General features: G+C 44.2%; 1 protein-coding gene across 7 annotated transcripts in view; it reads left to right on the top strand.

Moving 5' to 3' along the window:
• The window catches only part of ANKRD16 (ankyrin repeat domain 16), a 58,675-nt gene that overhangs the window by 26,615 nt on the left and 10,279 nt on the right, over positions 1 to 21,781 (top strand). For all 7 annotated transcript variants that reach the window (XM_088468714.1, XM_088468717.1, XM_088468713.1 and 4 more), the window contains one exon: positions 9 to 117. In XM_088468714.1, coding sequence (XP_088324840.1) covers positions 9 to 117 — 109 coding nt within the window. The remainder of the gene's footprint in view (positions 1 to 8; positions 118 to 21,781) is intronic.

Raw genomic sequence — 21,781 nt, 5'->3', positions numbered from 1 at the left:
TTTTCAAGGTGCAACTATGAGCCAGACTGTAAGGACAGCTGTGGAGTGACCCCATTCATGGATGCAGTGCAGAATGGTCACCTCCACATTGCCCAGTTGCTTGTAGAAAAGACAAAGGTATGGCAACTGAAAATGCAACACAATGTTAGAAGAGTTAGTGCACTGTACTGTAGATGATCATTTACAGATATATAAATGAATAGAAACAATTTGGTACATTAAAGGTTTTGCTTCAGAAGAGCAAATTGTTGAAAATGGTGTAAGTTGCTTCAGAGGAACAGCACAGTTTTAAAATGAAAATTTTCAATGACATTTTTAAATTTTCTATCTGCGGTAAAGATTCTGACTTATATCTGCTATGAACTTTTTCATTTGAGGAACATAAATATCTCTTATATAAAATATTAGTGAAATGCAAATGAACGTGACACCAGTTGAAGTGGTTCAACCCAAATGCAGCGTCAGCTCAAAATCACCAATATCGTAATATGAAAAGATAAAAAGCAAAAATAGAGAAACCTTGAAGCGCAATTAAATGAGTAAAGAACAAATAGTTAGTGGAATGGAGTTTGTGAAGTGAGTCATTTTTGAAACTTGAATTACTTGGTAATTGGAGGATGGGGAACCTGCGAATTGTATTTTCTATGAAGCTATGGTTTGTACTAGTGGGGATAATTCAAATCAATAGATTTCAATTACATTCCCCATTGTTTGAAAAATATTCTAACTGGATATCTTAATATATTTATGATTAAACAAAAAAGAGGAGGCACTTGTCTGCTAATATGTTTATTGTTAAAATACATAGTACGTAAATGCACCAATATATAACTGTTCACAATGACCGTATATCCTATAGCAACGTAAAATGTCATAATTTCAAAACATTGCTACAGCAATAGACAATGAATCAAGCTATATTTTGTAAACATCAAACATAAATCACCTAGAAAAAATAACACATTCATATAGATTGTAGCAACTCTGAAGAAGAGAGAGAAATCTCTCTAATGGTGCATACACACGGTCAGATTTTTTGTCAAATATGAACGATAACGATTGTAAAAATCGTTCATATCTTTCACATGTAGGGCATGCATCGAGCAACAATGCGCGTTCCCGCATGTCAGATAACGATATTGACGATTTCATTAATTTTAATACAGTCAGAAATCGTTCAGTTGTTCATCGTTGGTAAAATCGTTCAAATCATTGGTAAAATCGTTCAATCGTTTCTTCATTTCATCTGAAAAATCTAACCGTGTGTATGCACCATTAGGCTATTTAAAACTTCAACCCTGTGCAACATGATCATCCAATTAGGTCTTTAAAGAAATCGAGAGGAAAAAATCCAAGTTACAGATTACAATTATTTATAGCATAGTTTGTGTATAAAATCTATGTGATACCTTGTGGAAATGGTATTTGTGAGTCAGTGTAGGGACTGATCAGAAGGTCAAGACTTTGACATCGTTGGCCGGCTTGACAAATTACTGCAATATGTTGGCACAAACATTCCCTGGATGTTTTGTGTGTGTTTATAGTGTTCCTTCTAGGTTCTGTGCCCGACCGTAAAAAGGTGCACTCACGTGCGCGCCCAAAAAAGCTGGCAAAGTGAACATTTATAAATGACCCTGATGAAAACGTCGGCTGAAATATACGTTCACTATTCACTATATATATATAAAAGTACAGGAATGAGCGGCACTCAGCAGACTAAGTTATGTGATGAAATAAAAGTCCTTTATTCCTACGGCGTTACGGGGCTATGCCCCCGTCTTCAGGGACAGACAGTATAAACTACATACACAGACAAGAACATATATATACCATGAAACAATTAACCATGATAAACAATCATTGTACTCACCTGGAAGGCACCGTCCGATCCCGCCAACGCCGCACACGCCAAACAAGCTCTGTACTGTCGCGGTGACGTCACCGGGCGGCGCCAACCCAGGAAGTAAGGTAAAAACTGTGGATGCGTTGTCATGGCAACACCAATGCTGGAAAAGACAAATAAACAAACAAACGGGCATGAGCAAAACTAATAAACATTAAGGAATACCTATGGTACACACAAATGAATAATACTTAGTCAGGTAAGTTCAAAAAACTTTTTCCTAAACATGACTGGCCAAAAGCCTTAGACTGTTCATAAATAGAGGTACAACACTATGAACTAGTATAACAGAATTTACCTTATATCTATATAACAAAAAATGAATAATTCTAGTTGGATATACATAACTGGCAGGACAAACATTAAAGAAAACATTGCAATCCCAACGATTCGTTGAGCCCTTTAGGGGCCAGTGTATTCAATAGATGAATCCATTTACATTCTTTACGTAAAAGTGTCTTATTACGATTGCCACCCCGCATAGAAGAAGGAACATGGTCTATAATAATAGACCGTATGCTGGCAATGCTGTGTTTAGCAGTAAGGCAGTGACGTGCCACTGGCTGATCACTGTGGCCAGATGTCAGTGCGCTACGAATGGCACTACGATGTAGGGCCATGCGTTCGCGGAATTGCCGTTGTGTCTTCCCAATGTAAGACAACCCGCATGGACAAGTTAACATATAGACTACATATGTGGTAGTGCAAGTAACTGCATGTTGAATGAAAAATCTCTTCCCGGTGTGGGGATGACAAAAATATTTCCCCACTGATAAAGAACGGCAGGTGACACATCCCAGACAGCGGTGACATCCTCGTCGGTGACTAAGAAAATGTGAAGGCTGAGAGCTCCCCATGCCTGTAACATCCAATTTTACCACATGGTCCCGTATGTTTCTCCCCCTAGTATAGCTAGGCATGAGACGTTTATTGAGTAAAGAGGGAAGATCAGGGTCACTGTTTACTATGGGCCACCATTGTTTCGCTAGTTTACTAGTATACAAGCTGTTGGTATTAAACTTATTAACCCAAGGAATACGGTTAAAAGGTAAAGTGGCTCTGGATTTGTGACTGGGCTCAAGAGTCTTAGCTCGAGGGGTGTTCATTACTTTCTGTTTTAGCATGTTCAGCTCAGATCTATTGTAGCCCCGAGCCACAAATTTGTTGACCATATCATCAAGCGCTGGTTCAACCTGACAAGGATCAGAGGTAATGCGTCTGACTCGTAGGAGCTGTGAGAAAGGAAGTCCCTTACGTAAGGGGGCTGGGTGAAAACTATAAGTCACTCTCGCAACGAACAGACATTGTTATCAGGGGTGCGGACAAGGGGGGTGCCACAGTAGTCCAAGATTTGTCCAAGTATCGTCATGAATGTCAGCGACAGTTGTCAGATACATCCATTTATTGTTTATTATCTCATGATCCTACTAGCACGTTTAAAGTAGAATTGGATGCAGTTATTGGTCAAGCTATTAATGACAAGTTGATCTCTAAAGCATTAGGTCTGTCATTATGTACAGAATTTCCTGTTGTTCCTTTGTTTTATGTGGTACCCAAGATCCACAAATCACTTGTGGACCCACCGGGGCGCCCCATAATTTCATCACGTGGCTCTTTATTTCATCCAGTATCTGTATACTTGGATGCTTTACTGAATCCATGTGTCCAAAATATTCCATCATACGTCAAGGACACTACATCCTTGTTGTTATTATTGGACTCTTTGGGGCCTTTACCTGAAGCTACCCTACTTTGCAGTGCCGATGTCACAAGCCTCTACACAGTCATTCCCCATGATCAGGGTGTGGAGGCTGTGAGATCTTTGATTTCTGATAATCCCCTTTATAAGGGTCCTAGTGTTGAGCTGTTTATCCTATTATTGTTATTAGTGCTTACCAGAAATTACTTTCTGTACGATGGTCGATACTATATTCAATGCTCTGGATGCGCTATGGGGTCAGCCGTGGCCCCCTCCTATGCGAATGCTTTTATGTACCGCATAGAGCAAAATTTACTATATAAAGACGGGAGCTTGTTAAGTGACATAATCCTTTATCGGCGATACATCGATGACCTCCTGATTTTTTGGTCAGGCACTGAATCAGCGCTGTCAGCACTATTGGATAATGTCAATCAGAGTAAGGGAGTAGTTAAATTGACCTTTAATATCAATTCTAAATCTATTCAGTATTTGGATATTGATATTAATTTGTCAAATCACGTTATTACCACCTCATTATATGTTAAAAGTACGGATAGAAATACTATCCTCAGGAATGATAGTTTTCACCCAGCCCCCTTACGTAAGGGTCTTCCTTTCTCACAGCTCCTACGAGTCAGACGCATTACCTCTGATCCTTGTCAGGTTGAACCAGCGCTTGATGATATGGTCAACAAATTTGTGGCTCGGGGCTACAATAGATCTGAGCTGAACATGCTAAAACAGAAAGTAATGAACACCCCTCGAGCTAAGACTCTTGAGCCCAGTCACAAATCCAGAGCCACTTTACCTTTTAACCGTATTCCTTGGGTTAATAAGTTTAATACCAACAGCTTGTATACTAGTAAACTAGCGAAACAATGGTGGCCCATAGTAAACAGTGACCCTGATCTTCCCTCTTTACTCAATAAACGTCTCATGCCTAGCTATACTAGGGGGAGAAACATACGGGACCATGTGGTAAAATTGGATGTTACAGGCATGGGGAGCTCTCAGCCTTCACATTTTCTTAGTCACCGACGAGGATGTCACCGCTGTCTGGGATGTGTCACCTGCCGTTCTTTATCAGTGGGGAAATATTTTTGTCATCCCCACACCGGGAAGAGATTTTTCATTCAACATGCAGTTACTTGCACTACCACATATGTAGTCTATATGTTAACTTGTCCATGCGGGTTGTCTTACATTGGGAAGACACAACGGCAATTCCGCGAACGCATGGCCCTACATCGTAGTGCCATTCGTAGCGCACTGACATCTGGCCACAGTGATCAGCCAGTGGCACGTCACTGCCTTACTGCTAAACACAGCATTGCCAGCATACGGTCTATTATTATAGACCATGTTCCTTCTTCTATGCGGGGTGGCAATCGTAATAAGACACTTTTACGTAAAGAATGTAAATGGATTCATCTATTGAATACACTGGCCCCTAAAGGGCTCAACGAATCGTTGGGATTGCAATGTTTTCTTTAATGTTTGTCCTGCCAGTTATGTATATCCAACTAGAATTATTCATTTTTTGTTATATAGATATAAGGTAAATTCTGTTATACTAGTTCATAGTGTTGTACCTCTATTTATGAACAGTCTAAGGCTTTTGGCCAGTCATGTTTAGGAAAAAGTTTTTTGAACTTACCTGACTAAGTATTATTCATTTGTGTGTACCATAGGTATTCCTTAATGTTTATTAGTTTTGCTCATGCCCGTTTGTTTGTTTATTTGTCTTTTCCAGCATTGGTGTTGCCATGACAACGCATCCACAGTTTTTACCTTACTTCCTGGGTTGGCGCCGCCCGGTGACGTCACCGCGACAGTACAGAGCTTGTTTGGCGTGTGCGGCGTTGGCGGGATCGGACGGTGCCTTCCAGGTGAGTACAATGATTGTTTATCATGGTTAAGTGTTTCATGGTATATATATGTTCTTGTCTGTGTATGTAGTTTATACTGTCTGTCCCTGAAGACGGGGGCATAGCCCCGTAACGCCGTAGGAATAAAGGACTTTTATTTCATCACATAACTTAGTCTGCTGAGTGCCGCTCATTCCTGTACTTTTATGCATTGGATATGATCATCCTGAGAGGGCACCGCAGCACTACTGGAGCTACCACAGAGTGCCGGGCATCATCAGCTTTTCATATATATATATATATATATATATATATATATTATACACACACACACTACTGTGCGTACGTTTTAGGCAGGTGTGGAAAAAATGCTGCAAAGTAAGAATGCTGTGACCACCCTTTGCCTTTAAAACCGCATCAATTCTTCTAGGTACACTTGCAGGAGTTAGGGATTTTGTAGGATTCTAGTCAGGTTTATGTTTAACAAATCATACCAAACAGGTGATAGTGATCATCATTTTCATATGTAGGTTCAAACACAGTCATTAACTGAAATAGCTGTGTAGGAGGCTTAAGACTGGGTGAGGAACAGCCAAACTCTGCTATGAAGGTGAGGTTGTGGAAGACATTTCATGTCACAGGTCATACACCATGGCAAGACTGAGCACAGCAACAAGGCACAAGATACTTATACTGCATCAGCAAGGTCTCTCCCAGGCAAAAATTTCAAAGCAGACTGGGGTTTCGAGATTTGCTGTTCAAGCTCTTTCGAAGGAGCTTAAAGAAAGAGGCAATGTTGAGGACCGTAGACGCAGTGGTCGGCCAAGGAAACTTAGTGTATGAGATGAAAGAAACCTCATTCTTGCTTCCCTTCGAAATCGGAAGATGCCCAGCAGTGGCATCAGCTCAGAACTGGCAGAAACCAGTGGGACCCAGGTACACCCATCTACTGTTCGGAGAAGTCTGGCCAGAAGTGGTCTTTATGGAAGAATTGTGGCCAAAAGCCCATACCTTAAACGTGGAAACAAGACCAAACGACTCCACCAGGCACAAAAACATAGGAACTGGGGTGCAGAAAAATGGCAGCAGTTGAGTAAAAATTTTAAATATTTGGCTGTAACAGAAGGCAGGTTGTTCGCCGAAGGGTACAATAATGAATGTCTGCAGGCAACAGTGAAGCATGGTGGAGGTTCCTTGCAAATTTGGGGCTGCATTTCAGCAAATGGATTTGGAGACTTGGTCAGGATTAAAGGTGTCCTCAATGCTGGGAAATACAGGCAGGTACTTATCCATCATGCAATACCATCTGATTCGCTCCAAATTTATACTGCAGCAGGACAACGACCCCAAACATACAGCCAATGTCATTAAGAACTATCTTCAGCGTAAAGAAGAACAAGGTGCCCTGGAAGTGATGATATGGCTCCCACAGATCCTGATCTCAACATAGAGGGGTATTCAATATGAAACGTTAACTTCACTGTCGAAGTTAACGTTTCATATCGGAGTTTTTTTCTGCGTTAAAGTATGGTGCGTGCGCCCGCTTATCCCCGTATTCAATATAAAATTAACGAAAACGGGAAACTCCGAAGTTGGATTTGCGTAAAGTTATGAATTTTTCCTTAAAAAAATTGTATGAATCCCCTAAAGTAGTAAAAACATGGGGGATCACTATGGGTACCCCCGTTTTAGCCTTTAATTGAAAGTCGGGGATTTAAATAGCCGCAGCAGGTGTTTTTTTCCCGACATTGAAGAAGTGATGCAGAAGAGCACTTAGGTTATTTTTTTCGTTTTTTTAAGTGGTCCCATCAATTTTTTTTCACCCCAATTTTTAAATTAATTTTTTGGGGTGTCCCTAATTTTTTTTTTTTACTTTTTTTGACACAGTTCTTTTTTAAATGTCATTCTCAGGGGTGCAGGCTATTTTTATAAAGCCTGCACCCCTAAACCCCAATTCTGCACTTTTTTTCGACACCTATTCAATGGTGAAAAGTTATCCCCGTTTTTTTATCAAAGACTTTTCAAAACTTCTTTGAAATTGAATACGGTGTAAAAGTAAAACCTGCGATAATGACGTCATACCTCCGATATTAACGCAAAAACGATGTTATCGCACCCATATTGAATACCCCTGATAGAGTCTATTTGGGATTACTTGAAGAGACAGAAGGATTTGAGCAAGCCTACATCCACAGTAGATCTGTGGTTCTCCAAGATGTTTGGAACAACCTCCCTGCCGAGTTCCTGCAAACAGTGTGCAAGTGTACCTAGGATAATTGATGCTGTTTTGAAGGCAATGGGTGGTCACACCAAATATTGATTTGATTTAGATTTCTCTTCTGTTCATTCACATAAGTTTATTTTTATCAATTAACAAAATGCAAACACTTCTATTTTTGAAAGCATCCTTACTCTGCAGCATTTTTTACACACCTGCCTAAAACTTTTACACAGTACTGTGTGTGTGTGCATGTATGTATGTGTGTATGTGTGTGTGTGTGTGTGTATATATTAGAAAGAGGAGGAGATAATTTAGGGCCTCATTTATCAACGAGTTTTATCATTCACAATGGGTGATAGAACTCGTTGCGTTTGATATATGGTGCTCCAGCCAATCAGCTCCCACCTGTGATTTTTCAAACATTACAGTTGGGAGAGGATTGGATGGAGCATCATTATCATACGCAACACTTTTTATCGCTCGTTGTGAATGATAAAACTCGTTGATAAATGACGTCCTAGGTATTTAACTTGTGTGTAAAATATATACATTTCAATGGAAGTGATATATATCTTGCATATATTGAGGCCATATTATAGACTATGGTAGAGTGCATATTATGGTAAAGTGTGTATAATATTTCTTGCTGTATTTCTGCAGGGATTGCAAAAATGTTCTTCTATACTCAAAGGAAGACCACTTTTACTAGGTTGTGTGGGAGTAGGAGTACTTCCTGATTAACCACTTCCTGATTAAACTGATTGCAGTTCTCCTGAGTAATGTCCCTTTCGCTGATAGCAGTACCTTACATGCGTACATATTCAAAAGACTGAAAGTCAGTGCTGTAAACGAGGGGCTAAAAGCAGAAAAAAATATTCTTTTTAGAAATGAGATTGAGAGAAGGGCAGTAGTTCCTAAAACATACAAGGTTTTTTCAAAATCCCACAAAGAATATAAATTAATGGAAGAAAAAAAAATATTAAAAGGACATCACCACAGTAAAGGAAATACTGTACATACCCTTTCTTAACTTTTTTTTTTAAACTTCTTTTTATTGAGACATTGTGAAAGAAAAACATACATTGACTGGAACACTCACAATAAACATTTTCAAAGTTACATATTCCAATCTTAAAAAAAAAATTGAATTTCCATAGATTACAGCAATATCTTGAATTTGTCTTAGCAGATTTCTTATCTAATGTAGTATTAATTATTGCTTTCCTATATCTGAAGGCTGTTTGAATAATAGCTGTAACTGGCTATGGCTATTTATTTCCCCATCCACATTTTCACTATCCATTCCTCTGGACAATGCTGTCGCATAACTGTTGTTATTACTAAAATAAAATTAGAAGATCACCCTGTTTACTTTGTAGATTTGCTCCAACTGTGAAACAAAGGCTGATAAGAAAGAGGTAAAACATGTAGTTCACAAACTGACTCAATCATTTTATTAGTGCTATACAAATTAGAATTGGGGAACCTGTGGCTGTTCAGTCACTCTGCAATAATGTGACAGTCACAGGTTGCCTCTAATATACTGTTTATACATCAGGGTCCATAGGATATCCACAGGATACCTTGGGTTATAGGTGATGACGTCAGGCATCGGGCACCATAGAGTTAAAGTTTGCAGCCCCTAGGGTCCCCCTCCTATACCCTGCCCCCGAGCCAAGGCATCTCAGTTTTCGTTGGTGCCCGGCTCGGAGTCGGATGCTGCTGTTTAGAGGGGGGCTAAGGTTAGCCCCTGAAGTTTCTTCGTAAGCAGCTGTGGCCGCTCATCTGGAAGTACAGCATGGACAGTCAATGCTGACGTCCATGCTGTTTTCCCTATACCCCCGCCGGTACCAGAACGCCGGTACTGATCCGGGGATGCTTGTAAGCATCTGGGGTCACAGCTAGCGGTGACCCCAGATGTTTGGGACCATGGCCGGATTCAAGGGGGCAGCAGGTAAGCAGCGGGGTCCCGCAGTGGGTCCCTGTTGAGCACATGGTCCAGAGTCCCCAGGCAGGGGGCTCCCTGGGGACTGGCTGCAGCGTGGAGCCAGGTAACTAACCTGCGCTTCCACTACCCCCCTGGGACAGCGGACCACGGCTGAGCGGTAGCACTGCAGCGTCCCAGGGGTTAATTGCAGGCCAGGAGAGCACGCCTTCCCTGTACACAGCCGGCGCCTCCCCCGCTGCACACAGCCCTCTCTGCATATGCTGACTGGCCCTGTGGCAGCGCTCCTCCCCCAGGCCAGCCTCCTCTCTGCTCCTCGGTGGCCATCTTTGCTGAAGCATGGTGAGCGCTGCTGGACGCTGATGTTCGGTGGCATCGTGGTCTGGGTCCCCCGGCATACCTCTCCTCCATTGGAACAGGTCTATGTATGCAGCGCTGTGTCCTACCAGGCTCTGTGTCTGCGTAGTTGAGGATCAGCGCTGATAGTGCAGGAATTGATTTCTTTGCATTGTATGTGACTTCTGTTAGCGTCTGCTGCCTGTACTTTCACTTTCTACTGTCAGCCATTTCACTGTCCCTGCTCTTCTTCTGCTAAAGCCCTTGCGGTGCGGTGATTGCAGGGTGGTTCTCCCACTATACTAACAAGTATCAGTGAGAGGGGTCACATACCATCATGTCTGAGAGTGACTTTCCTCTCCAGCTTATGTGTACTACGTGTAAGGTACCAATAGCGGAGGGGGAGGGTAACGCGGAGGGGCTATGTCGGCAGTGTTATTTATTGGCGCGGCCAATTACTGTCACGGCTCCGGTACAGGAACCGCCCTGGGCTTGTTTCGCCAAAGCGCTTACAACCCTAGTGGGCCAGTTAGCTCCGCAGCCTGCGTTTTCACAGATGGGATTGTCCCAGCAGTCAGTGGTGTCGTCACCCATGCAGGGTTTCCCGAGACAATTGATGGTACCCCACAGTCTCCCTATTTCCCCTCCCCAGGTGTCTCAGGAGCCTGCATGGGTTAATTCACTGACAAGTTCTGTACAGCATTTGTCGGACATGTTACAAGAGGAGTCTGTGTTGCGGCCACATAAGCGGCCTGTGGCGTCTCTGTCCGCTCCTTATGAGGATGACGACGGGACGTCTGATGATGGGGAGATTCTGGATCTTTCTGACCAAAAACCTCTCTGTACTAAAGAGTCGGACGCTAAGTCCAAGGTTTATATTCCTGGCATTATTCGGGCAGTCCGCACGGCTTTAGTGATTGAGGATGAATATCCTCCAGTGTTCAAGTCAAAATATGCCTTTTTTAAGGATATTAAGGGTGACGCCACAGTGTTTCCTCTTTCGGGTCAGTTAGTAGACCATTTAGAAGAGGCGTGGAAACACCCTGGTAAACGGGATCAGCCTCAGAGATGCTTGGCGGTGGTTTACCCGTTTGCGGACAATTTTTCTAAGTGGGAATCCCCTCAGGTGGATTCTCATGTGACACGCCTGGTCTGAAGACGTTGCCCATGCCCTCCATGTCCTTCTTGAAGGATGCTACGGACCGTAAGGTGGAGATCTGCCTAAAGTCGTTTATTCTCTCGCGGGGGGGGGGGGGGCAGCCAGGCCGGCTATGGCCATTTGTTGGGTAGCCAGAGCTATGGAGCTCTGGGCGGATAGTTTGGAGGCGTCTTTGGATTCCGACTGTTCGGCTGAACAGACCGAGTTAGTAGGCAATCTCCGGGATTCGGCCACTTACATCAATGAAGCGGCTTTAGATATCAGTACCCTAACTTCTCGGATTTCTTCGGCAGCTGTAGCTGCTCGTCGCACCTGATGGTTGCGATCTTGGAAGGCGGACGCTGATTACAAAAAAAGCTTGGAAGCTTTGCCTTTTAATGGAGAAGTCCTATTTGGTCCGGATCTGGACAAAATTGTAGCCACGCTGGCAGCAGCCAAATCTGCATGTCTCCCGTCTGCTGCAGTTCCTTCCAGTTCAGGTACGTTGTCCTTTCGGCCTTACAGGGCCCAGGGTAGGCCTAAAGCACAGTCTTTTCCCCGACAGGCTGGCCCCAAAAAATCAGCCAAGCCCCGGAAACAGGCCTGGAGTACCAGACGTCCGGCCTCTAAGTCAGATGACAAGCCTGCGGCCTGACGGTCCAGGCCTCCCTTTGGGGGATCCCAAAGTGGGAGGCCGCCTGCTGCAGTTCGCCCAGTGTTGGTCGGTAACCACGACAGACAGTTGGGTTCACGAGGTGGTTTCTCACGGGTATGCCCTCTCCTTTCGGCACAGGCCCCCATCCCGATTCTTCACCACGGGTCTTCTATCAGACCGGAACAAAGCCACGGAACTGCGGAAGGTGTTGCACACTATGCTCCAGGCTGGAGTTATAGTGCCTGTTCCATTCTCCCAGAGGGGCCTGTGTTTCTATTCCAATCTGTTTTTGGTGCAGAAACCCAATGGTTCGTATCGTCCGATCCTCAACCTCAAAGCACACAACAAGTCCTTGCGGGTGCCGAGGTTTCGGATGGAGACCCTACAGTCCATCATTCTGGCGCTGGAACCTGGGGATTACATGGTGTCGTTGGACATACAGGACGCTTACCTGCATGTCCCTATTCTTTTACGCCATCAACAGTTCCTCAGGTTTGCAATCCGCAACGATCACTTCCTGTTCCGGGCGTTACCTTTTGGCCTGGCGACAGCACCACGTGTGTTCACCAAGGTTATGGCGGTCATGGCGGCTTCCCTGCGGCTGCAGGGAGTCCGCATGTTGCCGTACCTAGATGACCTTCTGTTGGTAGCAGGATCTCCAGAGCTCTTTCTACGCCACTTGGACCTGACGATTGCGGTACTGCAATGGCACGGCTGGTTAATAAATTGGCAGAAGTCCACCCTGATCCTGTCTCAGAGGATTCTACACCTCGGAGCCTTATTGGGCTCCAGGCAGCAAAGGATCTTTGTGACGGGGGAAAAAGATCTCTGCCTTACAGTTGAGGGTGCGCAGTTGTCTGCAGAGTCGCCGTGTGTCTCCGCACTCAGCGATGAGGTTACTGGGCTCCATGGTGTCAGTATTCGACATGGTGGAATATGCCCAGTTTCACTCCAGACCTCTGCAGCAATTGATCCTGTCCAAATGGAATGAACTGACAGAGTCTAAAGTCCCAGACGATGGTGCTCACTCCGGAGGTTCGCCTGTCCCTAGCTTGGTGGTTGCAGACGACCCATCTCAACAAGAGTCGTCCATTCTGGGTGGTGAATTGGGTCCTGTTGACAACGGACGCCAGCCTTCGGGGCTGGGGAGCAGTCACGGGTCCACACTTGTTCCAGGGCAGATGGACTTGGAGCTCCGCGCGGTTTTAAATGCTCTCCAGCAGGCACATCGGGTTCTCCAAGGTCACCCCGTGCAGGTCCAGTTGGACAACGCCACCACCGTGGCCTACATAAATGAGCAAGGAGGAACCCGAAGTCGGGCGGCACTCGTAGAGGTGTCCCGAATCCTGGTTTGGGCAGAGCGCAATCTCCCGGCCATATCAGCAGTATTCATCCCGGGAGTCCTAAACTGGGAGGCGGACTTTCTCAGTCGCCAGGACGTTCATCCGGGGGAATGGTCACTGCACCAGGACGTCTTTCAACTTCTGGTGGACAGGTGGGGTCTTCCAGAGATCTACCTCATGGCGTCACGGCGCAACAACAAGTTGCCGGTGTACGGGTCTCGCCCAAGAGACGAAAAGGCGTCTCTGGTGGATGCTCTGTCCGTCCAGTGGACGTTCCGGTTTGCTTATCTATTTCCTCCGTTTTCCCTTCTTCCACGGGTAATCCGGAAATTCAAACAGGAAGGAGGGACGCTCCTGTTGATAGCTCCCGCGTGGCCCAGGCGGCACTGGTTCTCAGACCTCCAGGGGCTGTCCGTGGACATTCCTCTGGTTGCCGTTACGACCGGACCTTCTGTCACAGGGTCCTTGTCTTCACCCGGACCTGACTCTGCTGTCTTTGACGGCGTGGTTGTTGAGACGGCCATGTTAAGGTCCAGGGGATTTTCCAGCTCTGTAGTGCGAACTATGCTAAGGGCTCGGAAACCGTCTTCTGCAAGGATATACCATCGTGTGAGGCATACGTTCTTCCAGTGGTGTCGGCCGAGAGGTTATGTTCCGTCTGTCTAGAGTGTTAGCTTTCCTACAGGCGGGACTGAACCATGGGCTTCGCCTTGCGTCTCTGAAGGTGCAGGTGTCTGCCCTGTCAATCTGGTTTCATCGTAGGATTGCTGCAATCCCTGATGTGCGCACCTTTATGCAAGGTGTTCTTCGGATTCAGCCACCTTTTGTTCCACCGGTGGCACCTTGGGATTTAGCTGTGGTCCTGAGGGCTCTCCAGGGACCGCCGTTTGAACCACTGGGCTCAGTGGATCTTAAATGGCTGACAGCTAAAACAATTTTCCTTCTGGCCATTGCTTCGGCCAGACGTGTTTCTGACTTAGGGGCTCTCTCCTGTAGACCCCCTTTTCTGATTTTTCATAGGAACAGGGCGGAGCTGCGCACTCGTCCGGGATTCCTTCCTAAAGTTGTTTCAAGTTTCCACATCAACAAGGAAATCGTTGTGCCGGCTTTCAACTCACCTGACCTGTCGATGGGTGAGGCCACTTTGGACGTTGTGCGGGCCTTAAAGATTTATGTTGACCGCACTTCTTCGTTTAGGAAGTCGGACGCCTTGTTGTCCTCTATGGCTTCCGTAAAAAGGGTTGGCCTGCTTCAAAGAAGACTTTGGCAGGTTGGATTCGTATGGCCATTTCAGAAGCTTATCTTCATGAGGGCCTTCCGGTTCCATCCTCTGTGAGGGCTCATTCCACTAGGTCTGTGGGTCCTTCATGGGCAGCTCGACGTGGTGCCTCTGAAGTCCAGATCTGCAAGGCTGCCACGTGGTCCTCTGTCCATACCTTTGTGAGGTATTATGTGTTTGACACCTTTGCCTCTCAGGATGCTTCCTTCAGGCGGCGGATTCTCCTTTCAGCACAGGAGCATCCCCACCCTTGAAGGATACTGCTTTGGGACATCCCCAAGGTATCCTGTGGATACCCTATGGACCCTGATGTAGAAATATGAGATATGGTAAGAACTTACCTTTATCTCTATTTCTACGAAGTCCATAGGGTTCCACAGTACTCCCGCCCTGTTGCACCTGTGCTGCAGATGGGCTTTACTCTGGTCAACGGTTTTTCCGTCTCCCTCTGGTGAGAATGTGATTCTTGTGTGTGTCCAGATCTTTTTTCTCTCTCTTCCTTCTCCTCCTCCGGCCTATGGCTTGGTACGTAACTGAGATGCCTTGGCTCGGGGGCAGGGTATAGGAGGGGGACCCTAGTACATCCTGGGAGGCTGAAAACTTTAACTCTGTGGTACCCGATGCCTGACTTCATCACCTATACCCCAAGGTATCCTGTGGAACCCTATGGACTTCGTAGAAATAGAGATAACAAAGGTAAGTTCTTACCATATCTCATATTATATAATGTTAAGATAATGTGTACTGTATGTTTATTTCTATCTTATTTGTTTGACATATGGGAACGAGTTTATTTGGTCTCTCCATTATACAGAAGAATGGAAAACTTCCACTACAATGACAAGACCACATACTGCTTGTTTCTTTTGTTATAGTGATGATTGGCTTAAGATGGCTAGTGCTGATTTTAGAATTTGTACCGAGATGAGGGTCTAGGCCAGTGGTTCCCAAACTGTGTGCCGTGGCACCCTCTGGTGCCTTGGGACACTTGCAGGGGTGCCTCAGGTTGGTGGTCCAGCACCAAATCAAATTATTTATGTTCAGTGTAATGTAAATATGTGGACAGACAGAAGTGCAAATCTTTCCACCACCACATAACTGAACCTAGGGAAGACAGGTCTGCACAATTTACTTCACTTTACTACATTTTTGTCTGAATAGCTCAATAACAAACGTTTGGCTTAGGGGTGCCGTGAAAACAATGCTGATACTCTAGGGCGCGGTGATTCAAAAATGTTTTGGAACCACTGGTCTAGGCGAAAACAGAGCCTCAAACATAGGGAAGCATAGCGAGGCATAACTACAACTGATTGCAATGCATAGTGTCCAGTGATTTGTGGTTCTGCATAACTACCAGAGATTTGGGGATATGCAGTGCATGTTTTGGGCTTATATTATGTTCTAGCTGATAAACTTTGTTTCACCCGGATAGACCTTAGATATTTGCTATTTTCCATCTCACCACTCCAGTAACACATTACTCCTTCAGCTCTATAGTAATGCATCACTTCTGTAGTAAGACATTACTCTCCCTCGCTTGTGTTGTAACACATTCAACATTCCTCTCCCTCACCCGTGTAGAAATACAATCACTCCCTCTCACCTGTAGTAACACATTACCCTCACTTACACCTGTAGTAACTTATTCCCCTCCCTCATACCTGTAGTAACACATTCCCCTACCTTACACCTGTAGTAACACATTCCACTTCCTCGCCCATGTTGAAACACATTCCCTTCCTTCACCCTGTAGTGACACATTTGACATTCCCCTCCATCACCTGTGTAATAACACATTTTTCTCTCCTACCCCTGCAGTAACAGTGTGTCCCTAACACTACACTCCATACTGTACACTTGGCCCCTAAACCTGAACCCACTACTATATGCTTACCTCCCCTAACTCTGCACCCTATACTGTGTCCTGATCCCCCTAGCCCTGCACCCAATACTGTGTCCTTATCTCTCAACACTTAACCCAATACTGTACCCTTATTCCCTAACCCTGCTACCAATACTCTACCCTTACCCCATAACCCTGCACCCAATATTGTATTTTTACCGCCAACCTCTGTAATAACACCTTCCCTTTCCTCACTATTTAAATAGAGGAGCCACAGCAACTGGCAGGAATGATTGGCAGGACTTGGGATGACAGTTGGTGTTTGAATTTTGAACTGTGCTGCAACCACGATGAGACAGCCAGGCAGGACATTGCACAGGGGGAGGAAACATTTTAGCCCTAGGAGTCGAATTTAGAAAAAAATCCCTTAGTGGGCACCTATGTCACGGAAGGACTATACTCCACGATTTTCATGTTTCTAGGTCATTGGACTAGGCGTCAGTCAGTTGGTGAGTCAGAACATCTGATTTTTTATATATATGTTTTCTCTCTCTATATATATTTTCTCTGTAGTGTTTATTGGTCAAGCAAATACTCTGTGTTGTATATAGGTCATTAGAATGTTCTTTGTTCTGAATGTGTATCAGCAGAGCCGTAACTAGACTTTTTGGTGTCCTGTGCCAAAAAGAGCATTGGCGCCCCCCTCATTTTTCAAAGGGACATAATGCACAAAAAAAAGGGGAATTGCCTCATGGGGAAAGGCAAGGGAAGAGATAAGGGAGGCCAGGAGATGCTGGGGATGAAATAAGAGGAAGCTACAAGCAAGAATGATTATAAACAGAAATTTGACAGGCCCAAACAGCGCCCCCTGACCTGTGGTGCCCTGTGCGATGGCACCGCCCGCACTACCCTAGCTACGGCCCTGTGTATCAGTAGAATGATCTTTGTATTATATGAATAGCGTCTCCACTGAACACTTGTCAGATGATGCTGCAGTGTATTTTATTAATTCTCTTAAATTAAAATTTTTAACCACCATATCTAGTGAGGTACTTCAATTACTGGGAGGTTCACACATTTTATACATATCACAGCTTTATCTTTAGTAAATATACCCCTAAATCTGTATTCTCTATAGCTTATGCAGGCTCGGGTTAAAACTTGTATAAGGTGCAGGTTTTTAGAAGTGGAGATGTTGCCCATAGCAACCAATGAGATTCTACTTATCATTTTATATAGTAACTTCTGGAAGATAAAAGCTAGAATCTGGTTGCTATGGGCAACATCTCCACTTCTAAAAACCTGCACTTTAGTAAATATACCCCCAATTCTTGTTCTACATAGGAAGTTGGCCATGACCTTTTTTTTTTTTTGTATAAAAAATTATTCTCCAGCTCTCTTTGTACGAATGTCCATAACTGTGTATACAAATCCTCCTAGTGTTACTATATCAGAATTCCAATGACCTCCTTTTGGGCCTGATTCTGAGTCGGATATAGTGACTATGCTACACGCAGGTGACCAATATTGTAAGTCTGCACATGCATCTGAGTCACACAGTACATGTGTCCCGATTGGCAGCGATCACACGCAGTACAGAATCAAATGCAGGGTCTGTAAATTTTAGTGTGTGTTCCTGGGAGGTGGCGAAGCTCTTGCAGGCGTGTCGCTGAAAGCTGCTGCATCCAAAGGAGCTGAAATGCTCGCGCAGAAGGCCATACTCAGAAAGTGCACCTGCCATAGGACTGGTGCAAGGTGCACCAATGGTGTGTATTAATATACACAGAGACGGAAGTGCACTGCCTCAATATGCTGTAAGTGGGCGTCCTCAGTTTTGTGAAAATTGTCCACGGCATTAGCCAAGAAGCAACTGCGGCAAAAGACACGGCCGCGTCTGACTCAGAATCAGGCCCTTTGTGTTCTAATAGATGTATTGCAGTTGTATGTGTCACATTATCAGTACAGTATGTGCTTATGTGCAGCTATTTGAGGAAGCCAAAGGAAGAATTTTTTTAAGGATGGCATTTAACCAATGAGAAATATATATGCTTGTTTAGACAAATTGAATATACCATATAAAAGTATAGTTAGCAACTTCAAGAAACTATCAGATTTTAAAAATATTTTTTCAATAACCATTTAATTTTGGAGAATTTAAATTGATCTAGGGTCCACACTGTTACTGTGTGTTTGGTTCTCTGAGACCCTGGTTTAATTGCTTATAGCTACTGTTTAAGGCTATAGTACTACAGATCCCAGTAACTGCTTGTTTCTTAATAAGCTTTTTATTAAAGGTTATTGAAGATAATAAAGAAAAGAGAATAGTATACACATTTCACAAAGGGATGGTTAAAAACCACATTTTGAGAAGTCCAAGAGCATTGGCAGCCAACATATAATTAACAGTACATGCATAGTAAAAGCATGGAGCAGGTAAAATAGTTGAGTCATATAAACAAGTAAAGATGTGCCCTATAGAGACAGTTAGGGAAAAGAAAAAAAAAGGAGGGGAGGGGGGGGTCACTGTGGAGATGAAGGTGATAAATTAATCAAACCTCACACAGTTTGTAAAGGAGGTTTGACCTCAAAGTATCGCGGTCTATGGAGTCCAGATTTTAACAAAGTGATCTGGAGTGTGATGCAGGATGCCAGTAATGCGCCCCATCTGGTAAACCGGCTAGATAAACTTAATGGTGGTTGAAATAGAGGAGTATGGACTATTTCAATGTGTAGCAAATTGAGTCCTGCGGGATAAGCTGGGTTAATAGTGAATATAGAGGGGGATACAGGGATCTGGACACCAGTTATGGCTTCAATGAGTTCATGGATGCAGTTAACACGGATTTTAGGACATTGTCATCAAATGTGCGGCAGAGAGTCTCGTCCACAAGAGTGCCAACATAAATTGGAAGATGTATTAAAGATGGAGTGTAAGCAGGTGGAACAAAATCCCAACAATTAGTAGAGTTTAAAGGATTTCTCTTTATTGTGTACAGCTCCAATTTAATTTGAAGCCACTGCTCAGGGTCCAAGCTTTCATCCTATCAGGCCATTCATGGAGTCCCTTTATGGGATGATTATAAGAAAGGAGTTCATAGAGGATAGACATTAAGCCCCTATAAACTTGATTGTGTTGACAAAATGTCTCCAGTGGGGAGAACTGGCGTATTTGCAAATACTTGAAGTACAGAGAGAGAAAAATCTACAAGAAAGCACCAGAGTCGTGAAAGGAGCCTAATGGGCCAGATCGATGGGAAAGAGTATATTATACTTGGTTCAGACATGAAATGTGCTGTGATTATATCTCAGGAGCGGTGAGATTGTTTCACAAAGGATCCAAAAGGGGTGCGTAAAAATCAAATTCTAAAATGGGTATAATAATCCCAAATTGCAAGTGAAAATCGAACAGCGGGAAAGTCTTTTACTGGAGAAGGGTGGAATGTGGCCGGGGTCCATAACAAACAAAAGGGAAATGGCATCTGCTTCTGTAGTAAACCGGGAGTGATAAAAAAAAAGGGGGAGGGGGGGCAGGGCCAGTGGTGTACTTAGGGGGGGGGTTTAGCGGGACACGTGCCCGGAGAGGCCCCACCGAACCAGGTCAGTGCGGGCCGCGGCACTACACAGTGGGGCAGATGTATTATAGCAGCACTTATTGTGCTGCTATAATGCTACCTACTTCGCCTCTTTACCGAGACGAAGCAGGAAGCATGATGAGATGTATCAGCCAATCAAGTCAGATACATTCTTATTGTCTGCTGCATCCAGGGCCAGGCTGAAGCTCACTCATGAACTCTGGCTTCCGCAGTGGGTGAAGGGAGAGATGTCATGATGTCTCTCCCACAGTGCCGAGCGAGAGGAGTGGACGGCTGTGGGCGCAGGAGCGGGGATTCGGATAGGTATAGTTTTGTGTTCTGTGTATTTTATGTGAAAGGGGCACTACTACTGGTGTTATTGCTTAAGGGGCACTACTACTGAGGGCACTACTACTGGGAGCATTGCATAAGAAAGGGTACGCATAAGAGGCACTACTACTTGGGGCACTGCATAAGGGGCACTACTACAGTGGGGATTGCATAAGGGCCACTACTACTCTGGGCATTTCATAGGATGCATTAAGGTTTATTTACAATGGAAAGGAATGTTCCCTGAGTGACGAGAAACGGTGGCCTGACATGCCCCCTTTTTTCAGTGGCCACGCCCACTTTTTTGGCAGGCACACAGTTTGGGGGGGGTGCCATTTTTAATTTTGCCCTGGGCACCAAAGACCCTAATTAACCACTGGGCAGGGAACAAGATACTTTGAGCCAATTGGGTGGCATGGTAATCTTTCACCAGAATAGGAATGCCTATTGCCACCATTTGAATAACATCATTGGAGAATCCTCTTAATTAACCTGGGTTTTCTGCCTGCCCAAATATAATCATATGTGGCCTTTTGCTGGAGTTTAAGAGTTTTAGTAGGAATATGTATCTGGAGTTCATCTTGATCAGCTCAGTGCATCCGAACCAAGAGATCATAATTTTATGCCACGTAGACAGGTCTAAGCAAATGGATGCAAATAGTATGTAAATTCGCTTCATATAAATGCAAGTAATATTTAATCGAATATATCCCTTGGTACTTAATTTTGTGGGGTTGCCATCGGAACTTCTAATTAGCTTTTCAGGTATGAAAGACGGTGAGGGGTATATTTCGGTTTAATAACTCCAATTTATTTGTGTTGATCTTACAATTGGAAAGGAGACTATAATTCTGTGTTTCTGGAAAAAGGTTTGGGAGAGACATATGTAGTTTGGTAACAGACATCATCTGCTTAATGTGCTATTTTATGATCCTTGGCTGCAACAAAGATATCAGAGATATTTAGATTCAAGCGAATTTGATCAGCCTGATGATCCATTATTAATGTGAACCGGAGGGGAGAGTGCTCAACCTTGACAGGTATTATATTTGATGGGGTAGTGATTTGAAGAGAAGCCTTTCACTAGAACAGAGGCAGAGGGGTTATGTATAGTAAGACCTTTATAGAGAGCACCTCTGAACCTCATGTTCAACCAGGTCTGATGTATAAAAGGTCCAGGCTTCTCTAATGAAAGCCTTCTCAGTGTCAAGGGCCACTACAAGAGTTGGCAAGAGTTCCTTTTGAGCTAGCTGAATAAGATTAATGAGTTCTCTTGTTTTTATAAACTGCTTGACGATTTGGTATAAAGCCATACTGGTACGGATGGACTAGACACCATTGCAGATCAGTCTCATAGACAAGTTTTTAATAAATAGTTTTAAATCTACGTTTAAACGCGATATCGGTCTATAACTACCCAGCTCAGTAGGATCCCGGTCAGGTTTAGGGACAACAACAATATTAGCTCTGGTGGTGGCCTCCTCAAACTTTTTGTCCTGTAGCAAAACGTTAAACTGTGGAGCATGGGGACCAGGGACTTTGAGAATTTTTTATAATAGAAGGTAGTAAAGCCATTGGGTCCTGGAGCTGACGACCTCTGAAGCTGCTTGATCACCATCACATATATCCTTATTTAGAGAGGCCAT

The sequence above is a fragment of the Taudactylus pleione genome, unplaced genomic scaffold (assembly GCF_031769625.1).
Source record: "Taudactylus pleione unplaced genomic scaffold, aTauple2 ptg000086l, whole genome shotgun sequence".
Classification (NCBI taxonomy): domain Eukaryota; kingdom Metazoa; phylum Chordata; class Amphibia; order Anura; family Myobatrachidae; genus Taudactylus; species Taudactylus pleione.
Note: the sequence above shows the minus strand (reverse complement) of the source record. Positions and strands in the feature narration are given on the sequence as shown.